Source organism: Homarus americanus, unplaced genomic scaffold (genome assembly GCF_018991925.1).
Source record: "Homarus americanus isolate GMGI-L3 unplaced genomic scaffold, GMGI_Hamer_2.0 scaffold39541, whole genome shotgun sequence".
Taxonomy (NCBI): domain Eukaryota; kingdom Metazoa; phylum Arthropoda; class Malacostraca; order Decapoda; family Nephropidae; genus Homarus; species Homarus americanus.
The window spans coordinates 70,373-88,986 of NW_024748840.1; the positions used below are offsets into that span (position 1 = coordinate 70,373).

The window sequence follows — 18,614 nt, forward strand, 5'->3', positions numbered from 1 at the left end:
ACAATGGCGACGTCTGACACCTCGCCGGAAACCAAATCATTCACAATATCAACAAACAATTTCCTTCCTGACCTTCACCTGGGACGCAGAGAAACAATATCGTGAAGCAGAACAAAAGCTTACCTGAGAAATACTTTAAAGAATAGATCAAGAACTACAGCTATAATGCTTAAGAGTGGAGAGACTAAAGTTAATTTGAACGTAACGAGAAGAAAGTTAAAATAATGTTTAATATCAACATAAGAAATAGAGAAACAACTTGATACACATTTACGTCAATATATCTAATATGAATTAATATCCTGAGGTGTTGAAACGTTCTCTGGTGTTGATAATATTGCCATGATCTTTAAGTGTTGGTCAGAACGCGACAACAAACTTTTATATATTTATTTGGTGAAGTTTGTACATATTTTTTTAGGAATGTATTAATACATTTTCTCAGACACGTTATACTTTTTTTCCAGCCTACGACGACATTTTTTTCTAGAGGAAAGAAATACTGAACCGTATATTGTATTAATAAAATACCTGAGCATTTGTGCTTTCGAGTTTCTTAAGCTGAAATTATATTTTTATAAAATAATCCCGGTGGTATTTTATCATTCACAAATGTCTAGTGTCGAGAATGACTCACTTTGTTCATTACTGAGGAACAAGAACACTATGTCACCTGTTTATGTTGATCATTTAGAACAGCGAAGGTATATTAAGTTCTATTACTAATTGTCATAATATTTTAAACCTTTACAACTTACTAATGTTTGTTAACACCCATGACTGACGTATGACCATGAAAAGTTTATCTAATCATCATAAATGTTTAATTTATGGTTTTTAGATCATAATATTGAACTGTGAAGATCATGGCTAAGTGGAGAGGGAACTGATCTTCAGTACAAATTTAAAGTTCCCAAATTCGAACCCCAGGCCAAGGCAGTAATTCCAGAACGAATGAATTGACCAATACTCAAAGAACATTATTATGGTTGGAAGTCTGAATCATACGTAAGTCTTAAGCAGATGTATAATTCACTCTCCATCACGTTAAATGTTTTGGTAATAATTTAAATGTGAGAGAAAACAGTGAAGGATAGATAGATTAAACCAGACACAGTAATAAGGAGTAAGTTTAGACAAGAGAAATGAACATATCCGCCCTGACAAGTTTGTAATTGAGTTCATCTGACAAAGAACTTACCATCAGTATTAGGTAATGTTTCACTTAGTCTGGAGTACAACCGACCCAGACAACAATCACCTCGACTTCTTGTTTACCAATCATTTGTTTACCATCACTGTCTAGTAAATAACTTGTTTACTTTCACTGTCTATATTTATTGTTTATTTCTGTTGTTTATATACAAACTAAATCATTGATAACTTGTTTGACGATGTTATTGAGTAATATCTCTCTAGTAGAATGACTCGTGGTGAGAACACACTTTGGTGCTTCCCGTCATGTCGTCTCACTTCATAAAGAATCGATAAAGTGCTTATGTTTGGTCCATATTATATTGTAAAGTTATTAAGAGTTGTTTAGGAATTATATCTGATTAATCAAGCCATTATTATTATTATTATTGTTTAGTACGCTGTTCACTTTATGGATTACCTTTATATTAGGTACCAGGCTATTTCACCTTAATTTAAGTCACCCCAACTTATCATACTTGAAGATTAATGAACCCAATATTAATGTAACCTAAACTAACTTAACCCAAGCTTATCTAACTTAACTTTAACTTAAGTAATCCCCGTGTAGCGTTAGGGTGATTAATCTTCAGGTGAAATGAGCTTGAGTGTCTTGTCTTCAGGTAATCCGAGTCTGCATTTTTTGTCAGGGCTTTGAGTCTCTCCCCCAAAAAAACCTTTTAAGTGAAAATACTCATGAATTCTCTCTCTCTCTCTCTCTCTCTCTCTCTCTCTCTTGGTTTTACATCTATTTCTCGTATTATCATTAACAAGTCAGATACATGAATGAGTTACACCATAAAGCTTGTTGAGTATTGTACAAAGTATCTCCTCACTAACACCCTACTGAGGAACTATTCTACAAGTTATAAGTCACCATACTTGTTGAAGTCACCATACTTGTTGAGATCACTATATTTGCTTAATTCGTTATATATATTGATTCTCCATATATGTTGAGGTCACTATTATTTTTGAGTCACCATATTTGTTGAGGTCACTATATTTATTGAGGTCACCATATTTGTTTAGGTCACTATATGTACTGAGGTCACCATACGTATTGAGGTCACCATAGTTGTTGATATCATCATATTTGTTAAAGTCACCAAACCTAACCTAATGGAATATACTGTATACCAGTGACTCCCATAACACATTAATACACATATATATTCTGGTTCATTATTATAAAACAACCTTTTTTATTTATATTTATTTCATATAAAAGTCTTGAACTATATTACATGGGTCAATAAAGAACTTGACGAAAGAGACGAAGAAATTGAGACAATATCGTTGGAATAATAAAGATTAATGTGTTTATTTTTCCAAGATTATCGTTGTTCTTCTGAAAAAAAAAGTAACAATCATTAAATCGGTTTATTTTTGTATATATTAAAAATTCTTAAATTTAATAAACTAAAATATAGATAAATATATTAATTCTAAGGTTTAATAAAAACATTTTTGTGTTTATGGTCAAGTTTGTCAATGTTATGTAATGAACTGAAGAGATTTGTTACTTTCATATATCAATAATCTTATAAAAGTCTTATTTAGTTTGAGTTGTGATTATTTTTTCCTTCCTCGTTGTATGAAGGTGATGCTAAAAATTATAGTAATGATTATTATCCTCACCTTTAACGCCCATATCCATAACCACCGCCGTAGCCACCATAGCCGTATCCTCCACCATGACCGTATCCTCCATAGCCACCATATCCACCTCCACGGCCACCATAACCACCATATCCTCCACCATATCCGCCACCATGTCCTCCACCATATCCTCCACCATGGCCACCATAGCCAGGGTCGGGCATGGGGCTGGCCATGGCAGCGGCCACAAGGAGGAAGACGGACAACACAACGATCACCTGAAACACAACATGATGCTACACCTGTGTTGCTTCATTAACAGTCAACACAACATTATGGTCTTAAACCTTACAACAGGTAACTTTAATTAAGCTCAAGTTTTAAATGTTTAATATTACAAATGTTTTTTACCCAATAAGATTTTGATCCGTTAGAGAATTTCTAACTAAACCTAAGTAGAATTTAAAATCCAGTAAACTTTTTCTAAGAACATGAAATATAAATAGATATGTATATTAGAGAGACTTGGCCGGGTGATCAGTCCATGATGTATCTCAGCAACACATAATAAAACTCACAGTCTTAATCATCTTGTTGAAGCTCCGGGTGAGACTGAGTGTACCCCGCCAGGTTCCTCCTATATATACCCGCCTCAACAATGGCGACGTCTGACACCTCGCCGGAAACCAAATCATTCACAATATCAACAAACAATTTCCTTCCTGACCTTCACCTGGGACGCAGAGAAACAATATCGTGATGTAGAACAAAAGTTTACCTGGGAAATACTTTAGCATTAGTTCAGGGACTCCAGTTTAGGCTTAGCTGTGGGGAAACAACAATAATTTGACCTTACTGAGAAGAAAGTTGAAATGAAGTAGATTATACAACCATTTAATATGCATTCCTCATATTCTTCGATATTATCACATTATCTCTCAGAAAATATTGTTATTATGTTGTATAGGTTTTATTTGTAAGAACTTTTGAGATAATTATATGTTTCTAGTTTAGTGAGACCAAATGAGTGAATGGTGACGCTTCCATGATCTTCAGCAATAGCGTTTGTTGTTTGATTACTTTCTAGAAATGTAAATCCTGACAAAAAGACGAAAAAAAAATAATTCCTTTGGATTCTATTGAGTTAGGTTAGATTAGGTTAGATTAGCTTAGGTTAGGTTAGATTAGGTTAGATTAGCTTAGGTTAGGTTAGATTAGCTTAGGTTAGGTTAGATTAGGTTAGATTAGCTTAGGTTAGGTTAGATTAGCTTAGGTTAGCTTAGATTAGGTTAGATTAGCTTAGGTTAGGTTAGATTATACCAGATATAAAAGTCTTGTTCCCTCAAGCTGAATAAATTGTTTGTGATCTGAATACACTTGACCAGAATGTATTAGTCACTGTTGTAAACAAAAAAGACTTTACGTGTTAGTTAAGAAAATATACCAGACAATGACAGTGTGTTGGCTTAGTCATGTTAAATCTGGTGCTTAAAGCCACTCTCAATACCATTCAGTACGAAGACAATTCAAACTTAGTACATTTAGACATGATTCAGATTTCTAGAAGAGAGTTATTTATAAGTTTTCTTTCCGTCTTAAACCTTTATTGCCAAATGACTAACGTTGCAAGGCCTCTAATTTCGTCAATCTATTTAATAGTTGTTTCTTATCGTTGAAGTCAAAGGAGAAACACTTGAATTCATTGTTCGACTGTCTTTGTTTTGTATTTAGATCTGAATAGAGGGTTTTGGGCGTGTTTTGTTTAGGTTAGGTTAGGTTACGATAGGCAAAGTTTGGTTAGTTTAGACGAAGTTAGGTTAGGTTATGTTAGGTTACCTTTCGGGTATTTAAACATCAGGTGAAATAATCCTAGGTGTTTAATCTTCTGTAGAATCCAATCTCTTTCTAGTTTGACGTTCCCACCTACTCATTACTTTAACTTTATTGCCATATACCTTTACACACCTGTCTGATAGATATAAGGTTTTTCTCTACAAATTTTCTATCTAATCATCATATTTTTATCTTAATGGCTAATGAATATACAATCAGGGATAAGGTTGTTGGTATAATGTATCACTGAGCTTTAACTTTTTGAGTACGTGGGGCGGGGGCGGGCGGGCGGGCGGGTCACTCTGTGCTGAATAAAATCGTCTGGCCGCCCCCACAGTCTGTAAGCGCGTTTTCTATATGAGTAAAATATACACATTATAAACAAGCGATTACAAAGAGAGATACAGTATAAAAGCCATTTAACGCATATCATCTTTGACACACTGTTTGAACCATTAACTGACGTAAATTATTTTAATACTAAGTCATTTTATAACTAATATCTTATTGTTTTGAATTGAATGTTTAATTTTTTTCATTTTATATTAGTTTCTTTTATATTTCAATTGTATTAGATTATTTCTATATCATTTTAAACATGAAGTGAGTATCGAAGATTATTTAATTTGGTTAATGTTTACGTATTGTTTTAACTTTCATTTGTCTCTATAGTATTTATATCGTGAATGTATTATTGACAAAAAATCGTATACTATATAAGTGTCACGCCTGTAATGTTACTTCAGAAGTCACTATACATGTTAGGGTTCACTATATACGTGTTACATCTATTACAACGATTCACTACTGTATACCTGTTGGAGACACCATATATGTATTAATAAGTATTGTGTATATATCTATCATACAGTGACCGAGATGGCCGCCTCAAAAATATGACATTATTATAGAATTATGGTCTGTGATTTTATATTTGTTGGCATTTAGAACTTAGAAGCTTTACATGAATTGCTATGGTCTTGTTATAGTAGTCTTTCATATATAAAGTTTTGTGATCATTTCTGTTCAAATATTCAAATTTTCAAGTAAGAGTTTGTAATATTATAAAAAAAAAAAAGAATATTTGTTTGGGTATTTGTTGGGTTTGGGTCTTAGAGGCATAAAACACAAGTATAATCAGTGACTTTTATTTCACATATACAAAGTCGAGTCTTACAATAAATGAGGAAGTTGATAAATAATAAAAGAGGAAATAATAGAGAAAATAAAATAAAATAAAATAAACAAAATTTTTTATCAGGATTTTGTGTTTTCTTTTGTTGTTGACCTGAAAAATAAAACATAAATTAGTTTTTTTAATTCATAATTTTTTCTGCATATAGACGCTATCAATACTTATTAAAGATCTTATTGTAATTTATTTTAATATTAAGTTTCGTTTTGCTAGATTCATTGTGTGATTTTGGTTCTAGTTTTATTTCCTAATTTCTTTACAAAAATGATTTATTATTTCGTCAACAGATACCTGGGAAGTCCACAGTAACTCACTAATAAATTAACCTCACCTTTAACGACCATGACCATAACCGTATCCACCGCCGTAACCACCATAGCCGCCATATCCACGACCTCCATGACCGTATCCACCACCATGGCCGTATCCGCCGCCATAGCCGTATCCGCTGCCATAGCCGCCACCATAGCCGCCATATCCTCCACCATAGCCACCATAGCCAGGGTCGGGCATGGGGCTGGCCATGGCAGCGGCCACAAGGAGGAAGACGGACAACACAACGATCACCTGAAACACAACATGATGCTACACCTGTGTTGCTTCATTAACAGTCTACATAATACAGCTTTGTGTGTGTGTGTGTGTGTGTGTTCTCTCTCATAAATGTAACAAATATCTCTCTACTCTAAGGCACAACAGCAGCCCAATTGAGAGAATTACTGAACTAAACTACCGGTCTTAACAGCATATTAGTTTAAACAAACATGAACGTGAATATACAGTACATGCTTAAGTGACTCGACAAATTGCAGTAGTGTAGTAAGATTCGGTCTACCAGGTAATGTTTACAGGAACTCACAGCTTTGAATGCCATTATGAATGCTCCGGATATGACCAGACATGTGAAGTGCTTGACTTTATATACTGTAACCCAGCACTAGCGACATCTGGCAGTGAAGGGAGGAAATGCATCAGTGATCTCGACACAGGACCTTCCTTTCTGACCTTCACCACGGTACAAACACTGACACAGACTTTGAATAATTGTAAATGAACTGATGGAAAGAGACTAAACAATTGATTTTCTTTAACTTTATATTTTGTCAGTTTTATGGTTTTATGCTTGAAAAATCTGAAAGAAGTTAGAGAATAAAAAACAAATGTATTGCCTTAATTAAAAAATAGGACTTCAAACACATCCAACGAAGCACGTGTTGACGTCAGTGCTCGAGGATTCTGGACGCGGGGACAGCGAGCCTTCTTCAACATCAGGATTTTTTATCCCATTGCCTTATGTCACCGTAACTTAGCTCTCGATGCTGCACACAGGAGGAACGAGAACGACAAGATAAGGGCATATAGGGAGAGAATTCAGAACGTTGATCAAGGCAGCTTCACTCCTCTAGTGTTCACAACCTCTGGTGGGATGGGACCAAGTGCAAGATGTTTCTACGCCAGACTCGCGGAGGTGTTATCCGAACAGAAGCAGCAGCCCAGAAGTTATGTTACAGCCTGGTTGAGATACCTCCTTCGGTCTGCTTTGCTCTACCTCAGGGGAACTAGAGCATCGGCCCCAAAGCCGACAACAGTTGCAGATATTGACTACGAGGCAACAGTCACTGAATGCCACATAGATCTGCGGCTCAACTAACTCAACACAGCCAGGGTAGCTACTTATGTATTAGGATAGTTAATTTTAAGGTAATAAAATGGCGGCGAAGGTGTGGCTATTGGGGGAGGCTGGAGGACACGTAAAAAAAAATGTCATGGTGTGCAAGAAGGGAAGTTTCATTCGTTTCCATGAGTCACAATGAAATAAAGAACCTCATAGCAAATATGTTGAAGGAGATATGCCACGACGTCACTGTAGAACCGACCCTCCTATCACTAGATGGGGAGCGTTTCCTTCACCGGATTGTCAACACAACTAGTGATGCCCTGTGGACGTAGGTGCTCGAGGATTCTGGACGAGGGAGCAACGAGCCTTCTTTGATATCAGGATAATCGATCCCCTGGCCGCATGTCTCCATGACTGGCTCTTGACATTTCACACACAAAAAACGAGAACGAAAAGAACAGAATAAATGCAGAGAGAAACCAGAACGTGGATCAAGGCAGCTTCATTGCTCTGGTGTTAACAGCATCGGGCGGAATGGGACCTAGTGCAAAATATTTCAATGTCTAACTGACTGGGATGTTATCAGAGCAGCAGCAACAACCACGAAGTTACATCGTGGTCTGGTTGAAGTGTCGCCTATCCTTCTCTTTATTCAGGTCTACTTTGCTGTGCCTCAGGGAACAAGATCTTTGGCCCCTAAACCAACAACAGTCGCTGATTCTGGGGCAACAGACACTGAATGACGCATAGGTACATACTTTTGCATGAGTATAGTTAAGTAATGTAATGTGTGGCAAAAGTATGGCGATAATGGTAAGTTGGAAACCATACTGAAATAGTAGTAGACATAGGAGTAATAGTAGACGCAGTAGTAGACGTAGTAGAAATAGTAATAGTAGTTATCATAGTAGTAGTAGTAGTAATATGGCGACCTGTAGTGTAATGGTCAGTATGCTCGCCTCGCAAGCGAGCGGACCAGGGTCCGTTTCTTTATGCCATTTGCCTCTGTTTACCTGACTGTTAATCGATTTGCGGATCGAGTTCCGGGTTAATGGTTAGCCAGTGCAGTTGGCGAGTTGTCCGGTCTTCTCCGACATGCAGCCCGTTAGCTTAGGGCGTGGTTGCTGTGACTGGCGATAGCTTCTACACCTTAAACAAATTCACGCCTAGGTGGCCCTTGGTCCGACCATCCTCGTTACATGAGGGGCAATCATTAGTAGTAGTAGTAGCCGTAGTAGTGATAGTAGTAGCTTTAATAGTAGTATTAGCAGTAGCACTCACCTCGAGACACACAGTCCACCTTCATAGCCACCACCACTGAGTCATATTTTTCTCTACACACACAAAACGTAATTACACCTTCCATGAACCTCTAAATCCCTGTCACATAACATTCTCAAACAAAACAAACAAGCACACACACACACACACACACACACACACACACACACACACAACAAACTCCATAAACAAACACATTAATAAATTCGTAAAAAAAACACAAGATAAAACAAAAAAAAACATAATAAAACGAGAGAAAAACAAAATAAAAACTTCATCAAAAGACAAGATTAACAGTACATAACCTTGAGATATATTTTCCAGTTAAATATTAAGAAGAGGTTAAGGTGTGGCTCTGACCCGCTGGAGGTCACTCGCCACCCTGTCATGACTCAGCGCTTGTTATTTTCAGTCTCGTGAATCATTCTTTTTGTACTGTAGTTCCTGACGTATCATTAACTCTCTTACTGGTGACAAGACGCAATAGTAGTAGTAGTAGTAGTAATAATAATAATAATAATAATAATAATAATAATAATAATAATAATAATAATAATAATAAACACGAAAGCCAAAAATACGCACAAACGCCTCTTCTTTCCTTCATTTGTTTAATATCTGCTAAAACATTATAGCCGACAAGTGACCCCATATTCCAATTAGGTTTACCAGGGTACTTCATCAGATAGTAGGAGGGAGCGTAACTATAAGAGCTTTGGTATATGAGTTGTTGGTGGCTGGTGAGAAGTGAAGGGGACTCCATGATAGAGGAGGAAGAGGAATATGATGAGGTGAATGGTGGGTGAATGGTGGGTGAATGGTGGGTGAATGGTGGGTGAAGGTGGTGGGTGAATAGTGGGTGAATGGTGGGTTAATAGTGGGTGAATGGTGGGTGAATGGTGGGTGAATGGTGGGTGAATAGTGGGTGAATGGTGGGTGAATGGTGGGTGAATGGACGTTACAGTAAATAGAGACAGAGTGAATAATGAGTGAATAATAGTGAATGAATCTTTACAACCTACAACTGTTAGAGTGTTAAATGAAGGGAAGATATAGACAGTGAGTTAGGGACTACTGAGTTGACTGAAGGGATTCCGACCAGTTATTTATATTTTCTTTGATTTCTTTTTTCTTTGTCATGTATGTTAGTCAGTTTAATAATCGATGTCTTGGCTGGCTGGTTTAAGTGTTTTTTTATTAAGTTTTATATATATCTTGTGAGGTTCGTCTTTTCACAAACACTCATCTTGCTCTACAGTCACCCTCGCCTTCATGCGGTGAGCCATTAGTTCTTAACAAATCTGTGATCAAAATTATGTCCTCAATAATATTTTAGGTACTTGCATGGATATTTAAGAATTATATCGATTAAAAATACAAATTATACCTCTTGGCAAAATACAAAGTTGGTACAGTTTGTGACAGATATTACTACAAGTACAAAATGTTACAGATATCGTAGAAATGATATTACGTTATCTTGATAATATATATTTACATGATGTTATTAAAGTTATATTGTAGAAACGTTTATTACACCATAATGTAAAAAAAATGTTAGAAATATATTTTAGAGGATAATTAAAAGTTAAAAAATGTTCGAAATCATTACAAACATTGTACTATACTCTATGGTAATACAAGAAGTATACTGTGTACTGTATGCATGTATACTGTATTTACATTAATATAATACACAATTCATGTAAGGAAACAGAGAGTTTGTGTGATTAATCATGATGTGTGCTGTGGTGCTGAGTCATGCCAGAGCAATAACTGTAAAGCCTGCATATAAGTTTTTCCGGTGTTATCATTATTACTAGATATTTTAATGTCTTTCTTTTCCTCAACAACCAAGTATGTTAAGCACGTACAGTGAGTCATTTCACACGTGATAATAAGTGAAAAAAGTCAAGGAAAATTTATTTTTCTCGCTGTTTCAAGTAGAGTGTCGCAGGGTGATTGAAAACGAAATAAAATACAGTGATGTGGGTTTTGTTTCGGGGTTATGTCAATAAAAGAGTGGAAATATGTGTTTATATAATAAGCACACTACTGTTGTTGTTGTTCCAGCGTGAGACTGGCCCGGCCTGGCACTGTGTGGGAAGGAGGTGGTGGCTGCCCTCACTGGTGCCGTGACTCTACAAACTGGTTCTGTTTTGTGTTACGCAAAATGTGGCTACTGTTTGCTTGTGAGAATGGCTGTGTGTGTGTGTGTGTGTGTGTGTGTGTGTGTGTGTGTGAGTGTGTGTGTGTGCGTGTGTGTGAGTGTGTGTGTGTGCGTGTGTGTGTGTGTTAATGTCGTACAGGTGTCAGGTGTCTCACAGGTGGATTAATACTTCTCTGCTAACCTGGTATATTCACCAAACCTGTTTGTTTGTAATTAATGTAAGGGGTCACGTGAAGATTAATCCCCCAGTTTATATCACATTAAAGACTAACCACCCTAAACCTAACCTAACCTAACCTAACCTAACCAGAAACCCCTCTGCTTATATACCTACTTCACAGTACACCTACACACACACACACACACACACACACACACACACACAGCCTTTCCTTCCCTCCTTCCTCTCACTACACACATAACCTCATTCTCGTAAGCAAACAGTAACACCATTTGCGTAAGAAAGTCAGACCAGACATCCTGCAGTCTCACCCACCCTACCCAGCCGGAGACCACCAGACAGACTTTTCGTTTCGCACGATCCAAATTTTACCTCCCCCTCACCTGCCTGTGAGAGGACCCTGTCACCTGCTCTATATAACCAACGAAGCGGAAATGCTGGCCTAAATGACGTGTTTATCGTGTTGAAACTTTAGGGTATCATAATTAGATACGGTTTGCTTAATGAGAGAAGGAAAACAAATATAAACACATGAATATTTGACACCCCAGTATTTCCCACCCTCTAACCTAACCTAACCTAACCTAACCTAACCTAACCTAACCTAACCTAACCTAACCTAACCTAACCTAACATGAAGATTAGATACCCCAGCTTATTTTACCTGATGATTCAACACTCTAATCGTATCATGGGGGGGAGGGGAGTTAGGTTAGGAACGGTTGGCTAAGATAGGGTTTGGTTAAGTTAGGTTAGGTTAGGTTAGGTTAGGTTAGGTTAGGTTAGGTTAGGTTTGGTTAAGTTAGGTTAGATTTCGAGTGTATAATCATTAAGTGAGATCAACTAGGGTGCCTAATTTTCAAGTGATCCAAATACCATTACCCTCGGAGACTGATAATGTCACGACCCTTCCCTCTTGTTGTCTGTGGCTGGAATTTCCTTGAAAGTAAAGACGCAAGACCTCACTTAACTTAAGGTACATCCATGTCCCAAATGGCTTCCAAATCGACTTGAGACTTTACATGAACTAATTTTTTTTATCTAACGTCACTTAATGGTCAAAATTAACATACACGAACTTGGTAAGTCATCTTAATTTCCGAAGCATCATCAGTCCAGAATCTCCAGTAATCTAGAATCTCCAATAATCTAGAATCACCAGTAATCCAGAATATCCAGTAATCCAGAATCTCCAGTAATCCAGAATATCCAGTATTCCAGAATCTCAAGTAATCCAGAATATCCAGTAATCCAGAATCTCCAGTAATCCAGAATCTCAAGTAATCCAGAATCTCAAGTAATCCAGAATCTCCAGTAATCCAGAATCTCCACAAACCGGTCCCAAGACAAGTCATTCTCTTCCCCCAAAGACAACACGAACAAATGAGACCCAAATTTTGCATATATTTTAATTCTTGTTTTCCCTCGTTCACCAGTATTGCCCCGTGACGTCAGCTATTTGCCTTGTGTGTATTTCTGATTTCAGGGCAGAGTTTCAGGCGTAATGGAGCGAGTTAGTAAATATATAGAGTACTTTAATAATAATTCACTCGCTTTCACTCTACTTATATTACAACTTATATAGGGGCATTATTTTATTGTTATTATTATTATTGTTGTTGTTCTTTTTGTTTTTGACTTTGTTGTTGTTTTTGGTGACCCAGGTAGATTTTAGAGATTTAGTTCACATAGACGATGGTGTACTGTATATATATATATGTTGGCTTAGGTAAATAAATATGAACTAGTAAAAAATATACGTCTTTTCAAACGCTATACTTAATGTAGCTACAAAAAAAATAATTTATTAATAATCACGGAGAAATATTACAGTAATGCATGAATGATTACGAGATTTAGAGGAATTAAATGCAGTTAAATAGAGGAGAATTGTGCCTGTGTTTGAGGTGTTTTATTGGAAGTTAGAGCTATGTTTTTCTTTAAAATTTTTCTTTCTTTCTATTTTTGAATCTCAAGACAGAGGAGATGATAAAAATGGATTTGCTGCTGTTTGCCTATATGTCAGAATATAATATATATTTTTAATTTATAATAACGAGACACGACAGTTAAAATAATACATATATTATTGTTTTTCGTTTCAGTTGAGGATTTTTTTTCTATTTTTCAATCGCCATAAAATACATTCATTCCGACTTTCTGTTATATAATTTTTTTATGATTTTTTGTTTAATATCTGAATTGTTACGAAGGCGGACGTGACATTTTTCGAACGTGAGTTTTGGGGACGTAAGATAGGCCCGGGTCAAGCGTTTTAGATTTCCCGGTACAACTTTTCATTTCTATACTGGGAAGCCAGAGGAAAGTGGCTGTTTTCTTTTCGTTATTTAGTCTGATATATTGTTTTACTTGTTACTTTATGTCTTTCTTTCTTCCTCTCATACCTGGTTCTTTTTTTTCTCTCTTCTTTTCAAATTTTGTCTCTCGCTCATACACGACTAGCTCTCTCTCTTTCTCTCTCTCTCTCTCTCTCTGGTTAGATTAGAATAAGTTGCTAAGATACTTTAACCTCTTGTGGTTCCCTTCTGAGCTGAGTAAAATCGCTAAAACATTAAAAGTGGCGTCCCCGTAGTGAAGCGGTTAGTGGTTTCTACCCGAATTGGAAAGGCATTTGCTGTTACGATACGGTAAAATGAAGTGCACGAACGACCAAGGCAAAAAGCAACACAGCGTCACTGATTCTTTCTTGGGAAGGACAAGTTGCGTCATCGATTCTAGGTGACAAAGACAACGTGACAGCTTGACACTATCACACACACACACACATACTTCAGGATTTAAGGAACTCGACGAAAAAAAATTCTGGGGGGTGTATTTTTCTTGTTCTCAATGATTACTGTTTTCTCTTGCGGTTCCTGACAATAGGATAATGTCAGCGCTCACCGAGACTTGGTTTTATCCTCCACAATATAAATTTACGATTATCCTTGAGAGTGAGACCCATATGCATGACGGCCCGTTAAGGATATTGTAGATATAACTCACTGTATACTAAGCCTTCAGTGTCCAAGGAGGCTGCTTGGCTGACACTAAATTCCATTACTTCTCCAACTTGTAGAATTTATGTGTACTAATATAGATGTGACCTGGGATCGAACCAGTGACCATTAGTATAAAAGACGAGGTCTATATCCACTCAGCTTCCCTGTACCTATGATCTGTATATTCTTAATAACATTCGCGTCATTCACCTTTAAGTCTGAAATTACGATTTATTACTAAATTTTATCTTTAACTCTTTAACAATAGATGAATTGAATGATTTACACGTGAATTTTAACTTAATTTTAAAGTTAATTTAAAGATTATGTCATTAATTGTTACTATACCTACAGTCCTTAAACATAATGATAAGATTTGTAATCATAACTACAACCCCTCTTCCTTCCCTCCCTCCCTCCTCTTCCTTCCCTCCTCCTCCTCTTCCTTCCCTCCCTCTCTCCCGCCCTCCCTTCCTCCCTCCCTCCCTCCCTCTCCCTCCCTCTCCTCCCTTCCTCCCTCCCAAAAGACTCTTCCTATTGGAGTGATTAAACTGAGGAGTTATTAATACGCAAGAGAGAGTTTAAGTGTGTGCTTGACAGTGTGTGTGTGTGTGTGTGTGTGTGTGTGTGATTGAGAGCTAGTGTGTGTGCTTGACAGTGTGTGTGTGTGATTGAGAGCTAGTGTGTGTGCTTGACAGTGTGTGTGTGTGATTGAGAGCTAGTGTGTGTGCTTGACAGAGAGTGTGGTGTGATTTTGTAAGAGAGTGTGTTTGTTTGAGAGCAAGTGTGTGTGTTTGAGAGAACGTGTGCGTGTGTGTATGTGTGTTTGTGTGTGTGTGTGTGTGTGTGTAAAGGCTATGGTAGGAAGTGTATGAAGTAAGTTTGAAAAGTGTGATGGTGAGATAAGAACGTATTTTTGTAGAGAGAGAGAGAGAGAGAGAGAGAGAGAGAGAGAGAGAGAGAGAGAGAGAGAAAGAGAGAGAGAGAGAGAGAGAGAGAGAGAGAGGGTGAAAACAAGAGTAGTAGCTAGAAAAAGAAACAGACAAAAAAAGAGAGAGAGAGAGAATGAGAAGAAAGGAGAGTGATGAAGAAAGTGAGAGGAGAAAGAGAAACAGGAGAGAGGACTGGATAGCAACCAAGACACAGAGAGAGTGAAAGTAAATAAAGTGAAAGTGAGAGTGAAAGTAAAAGTGAAAGAGAGAGAGAGAGAGAGAGAATTAAAGCAACAGTAAGTGAAGGTGAGATTGAGAGAGAAATAGAAAGAGTGAGAAAGAACAGAGGAGGGGAGGTTAATGATCTATTTAGTGAGTAAGAGAAAAAACTGGAAGCAATAAAGTGAGAGAGAGAGAGAGAGAGGGAGAAGAGAGAGAGAGAGAGAGAGAGAGAGAGAGAGAGAGAGAGAGAGAGAGAGAGAGAGACGAAAGAGAGAGGCAGAGGAAGAAAGAGAGAGAGAGAGGTGGGAGAGGCAATAGAGAAAGGAGGAAGAAAGAGAGAAAGAGAGAGAGACGAGGAAGAGGAAGAGAGAGAGAGAGAGAGAGAGACAATACAAGAAGTAAGAAACAAAGAGCTTAACAGCCATAAGCAGGACGAGTAACAATGAGAATTGAATACGACCATGACTCCATGATGCTTACTCTCTCTCTCTGACCTCTCTCTCTCTCTCAATCTCTCTCTCTCTCTCTCTCTTACTCAGATATCCATTCTATACCTTATGATGGATGTACCACTGAATATCACGTGAGAGAGAGAGAGAGAGAGAGAGAGAGATAGAGAGAGAGAGAGAGCAAATAGAGAAACAGAACAATAAAGATAGAGAATGAGAGAAAATGGGAGAAAAGGAAAGAATAAATAAAGAAAGAAATTAAAATACAGAATGAGAGAACAAAAGTGAGAGGATGAGAGAGAAAAGAGAGAGAGAATAATTAAAATGAGATAATGAGAAAGAAAATGGGAAACGTGTTACTGTTTTTTTTTAATCAACTCACTTAACATACTGTATACCACTAGTCAAGATCTTATCACCGTGTACACTAACACAACACAACACAACAACACTAACATAGCACAACACAACACAACACAACACAACACAACACTATCCTAACATATCACAACACAATACAACACTACACTAACATAATACAACACAACACAACACTAACATTAACACAACACAACATAACACTCATATTAACATAACACTACACTAACACATCACATCACAACACAACACAACACACTAAACCCAGGAGGTGAAAGTACATTATTTACAACAACACTATTTTTTGTTATTATAATTCGTCAAATCATCTGCAACAAGTACGTTTTCTGTTGTCAAATTCAACATTGCAACATGAGGGTTATAAAGGAAGGAAATAAGAATAAACAAAAGAGCGTCGGAATTGAGTTACTTATATTGTAGGAAGTATAAGTAAAATAACATAGCAATTATTGATGCTTGGGGGAAATCAATAAAAACAAAATAGCATCGGGATTTACTGATATTTGAGGAAGTAAGAATAAACAAAAGAGAGTCAGAATTGAGTTACTTATATTTCAGGAAGTATAAGTAAAATAACATAGCAATTATTGATGCTTGGGGAAATCAATAAAAACAAAATAACATCGAGTGTTTCTGATATTTGGAATTTAAAGTGGCAAATATAAATGAATTTCGCGGGTTTCCAAAAAAATTTCGCATCGAGAGGTAAATGTTTTATATTTTATGTATTATGAAGATGTATTTAATACGAGCAATATCTTGGACAGTATGATGTGTATGGTGCGTGTTTTCAAAGCATGCATACATACATACATACACACATACATACATACATACACGGGTTAAAGCAAACAAATACACGCACGAAAGACCATGCAAGCATTTCCTAGAGAGAGAGAGAGTGTGAAACAAAGAAGAGAGGGAAAGAAAGAGATAGAGAGAAAAGAGGAAGTTGAGAAGGAAGAGAATCTTACCTTACCTTTCCTTTATTATTTATTATTCTTTTTTATCAGTACAGTCACTTCAGGACTCAAACTTACTTTCTACATCTCCCGAATCCAAACCAGTTTCTCTCGTGTAAATAATAATGTACTAGTAGCTACAGTGTTTGAGTATAATACATTGAAAACTTTATCTCAAAAACAATGTGACATCATCTACAGGTTCTTGAAATTCCAATCAAATTTTGAGTACATTATAATTATATATTTATTTTTATATTCCATTATTTTATATTAGAGTGGATAGTTATTGAAAGGGAAGCTATTTTATGTTCCTATTTTGTTTCTTTAGGTACAGTCCAATTTTTATCTCATGTTAACTACGACATAGTTAATGGTTCATGTGACGTCATTGCAAGATCAACGAATCCAGAAACGTTGTCCCTCCTTAGGCGAACGTCAGCATACTTACAGACGGTGAAAACAAAACACACCTACTGTATACCGCTCTCTTTCATGTGATCTCATCTATACCTGGGCCTACATGTGGGATTCTACCACGACAGGTGATTTCCGAGACCACCTGTCGCGTGTGTAGTAGAGGCAGGTGTGCGCAGGTGACAGGGGAGCAGGAAGGTATAGTGATTAGGAACAGGTGTTGAGAATGTAATCAGTCGACCATGAAGCCCCGTGGGAGCCTCAGGTAAGTGTTCATAGCGGTTCTGGTGGTGGTAGTGGTGGTGAATGGTGATGGTGGTGGTGGTAATGGTGGTGGTGATGGTGGTGGGGGTGATGGTGGTAATTGATGGTGGTAGTGGTGATGATGGTGATAATGATCGTGATGATGGTGATGGTGGTGGTGGTGATGGTGGTGGTGGTGCTGATGGTGATGGGGGTGATGGTGGTAATGATAGTGGTAGTGGTGATGATTGTGATAGTGATCGTGATGATGGTGATGGTGGTGGTGATGGTGGTGGTGGTGGTGGTGACGGTGATGATGATGGTAGTGGCGGTGGTGCTGATGATTATGGTGATGGTGATGGTGGTGATGATGGTAGTGGTGATGGTGGTGGTGATGATGGTGTTAGTGGTGATAGTATTTATGTGACATTAGTTACTATATCTAATTCCTTCATTAAATTTTCTCAGAGCTGTAAAAATAAACAATGAAACGCTTAAAGAAAACTAACTAACGACCTTAAAACTACCATTCTCATAACACAGAATTACTCCTGATATTAAAACAAATAAATAAATAACAGAGATATGATGTTGAAAACGATCTTAAGATATTGATAATGAGTAAATAATTAGATCAAGAGAACATCAGGTAGAGACTGTAAAAAAAAAGTACACATATCAAAGGAGCTTTTACATATCCGTCTAATTAAGAGACAGGTGTGACCTTTACTGAGCACTCATATAAAGTTAACTATCACCTGACCTAATGCTGGTGTAAGGTCAAGTTGTTCTCTGACCTGTTTCACAACATCCCAAGGGTGTCATGTTCACCAGCCACACCATCCACACTATTCACACATTCAACATTAGTAAGCTTAAAGTTATATTGACTACAGGAAATGACAAGGATGTGA

At 37.1% G+C, this 18,614-nt stretch overlaps 2 protein-coding genes across 2 annotated transcripts; both read right to left on the reverse strand.

The window, feature by feature from the left end:
- Positions 1 to 2,835: 2,835 nt before the first annotated feature.
- On the reverse strand, positions 2,836 to 3,451 carry LOC121880445 (neuropeptide-like protein 31). The gene is made up of 2 exons (XM_042387635.1): positions 3,375 to 3,451; positions 2,836 to 3,074 (listed from the first exon to the last, which is right to left on the reverse strand). Exons 1-2 carry the CDS (start codon positions 3,384 to 3,386, stop codon positions 2,838 to 2,840), a joined length of 249 nt encoding a protein of 82 aa, XP_042243569.1. The 5' UTR covers positions 3,387 to 3,451; the 3' UTR covers positions 2,836 to 2,837.
- A 2,312-nt stretch (positions 3,452 to 5,763) lies between these two features.
- On the reverse strand, positions 5,764 to 6,728 carry LOC121880447 (neuropeptide-like protein 30). The gene is made up of 3 exons (XM_042387636.1): positions 6,684 to 6,728; positions 6,156 to 6,391; positions 5,764 to 5,917 (listed from the first exon to the last, which is right to left on the reverse strand). Exons 1-2 carry the CDS (start codon positions 6,696 to 6,698, stop codon positions 6,158 to 6,160), a joined length of 249 nt encoding a protein of 82 aa, XP_042243570.1. The 5' UTR covers positions 6,699 to 6,728; the 3' UTR covers positions 5,764 to 5,917; positions 6,156 to 6,157.
- Positions 6,729 to 18,614: the final 11,886 nt, after the last annotated feature.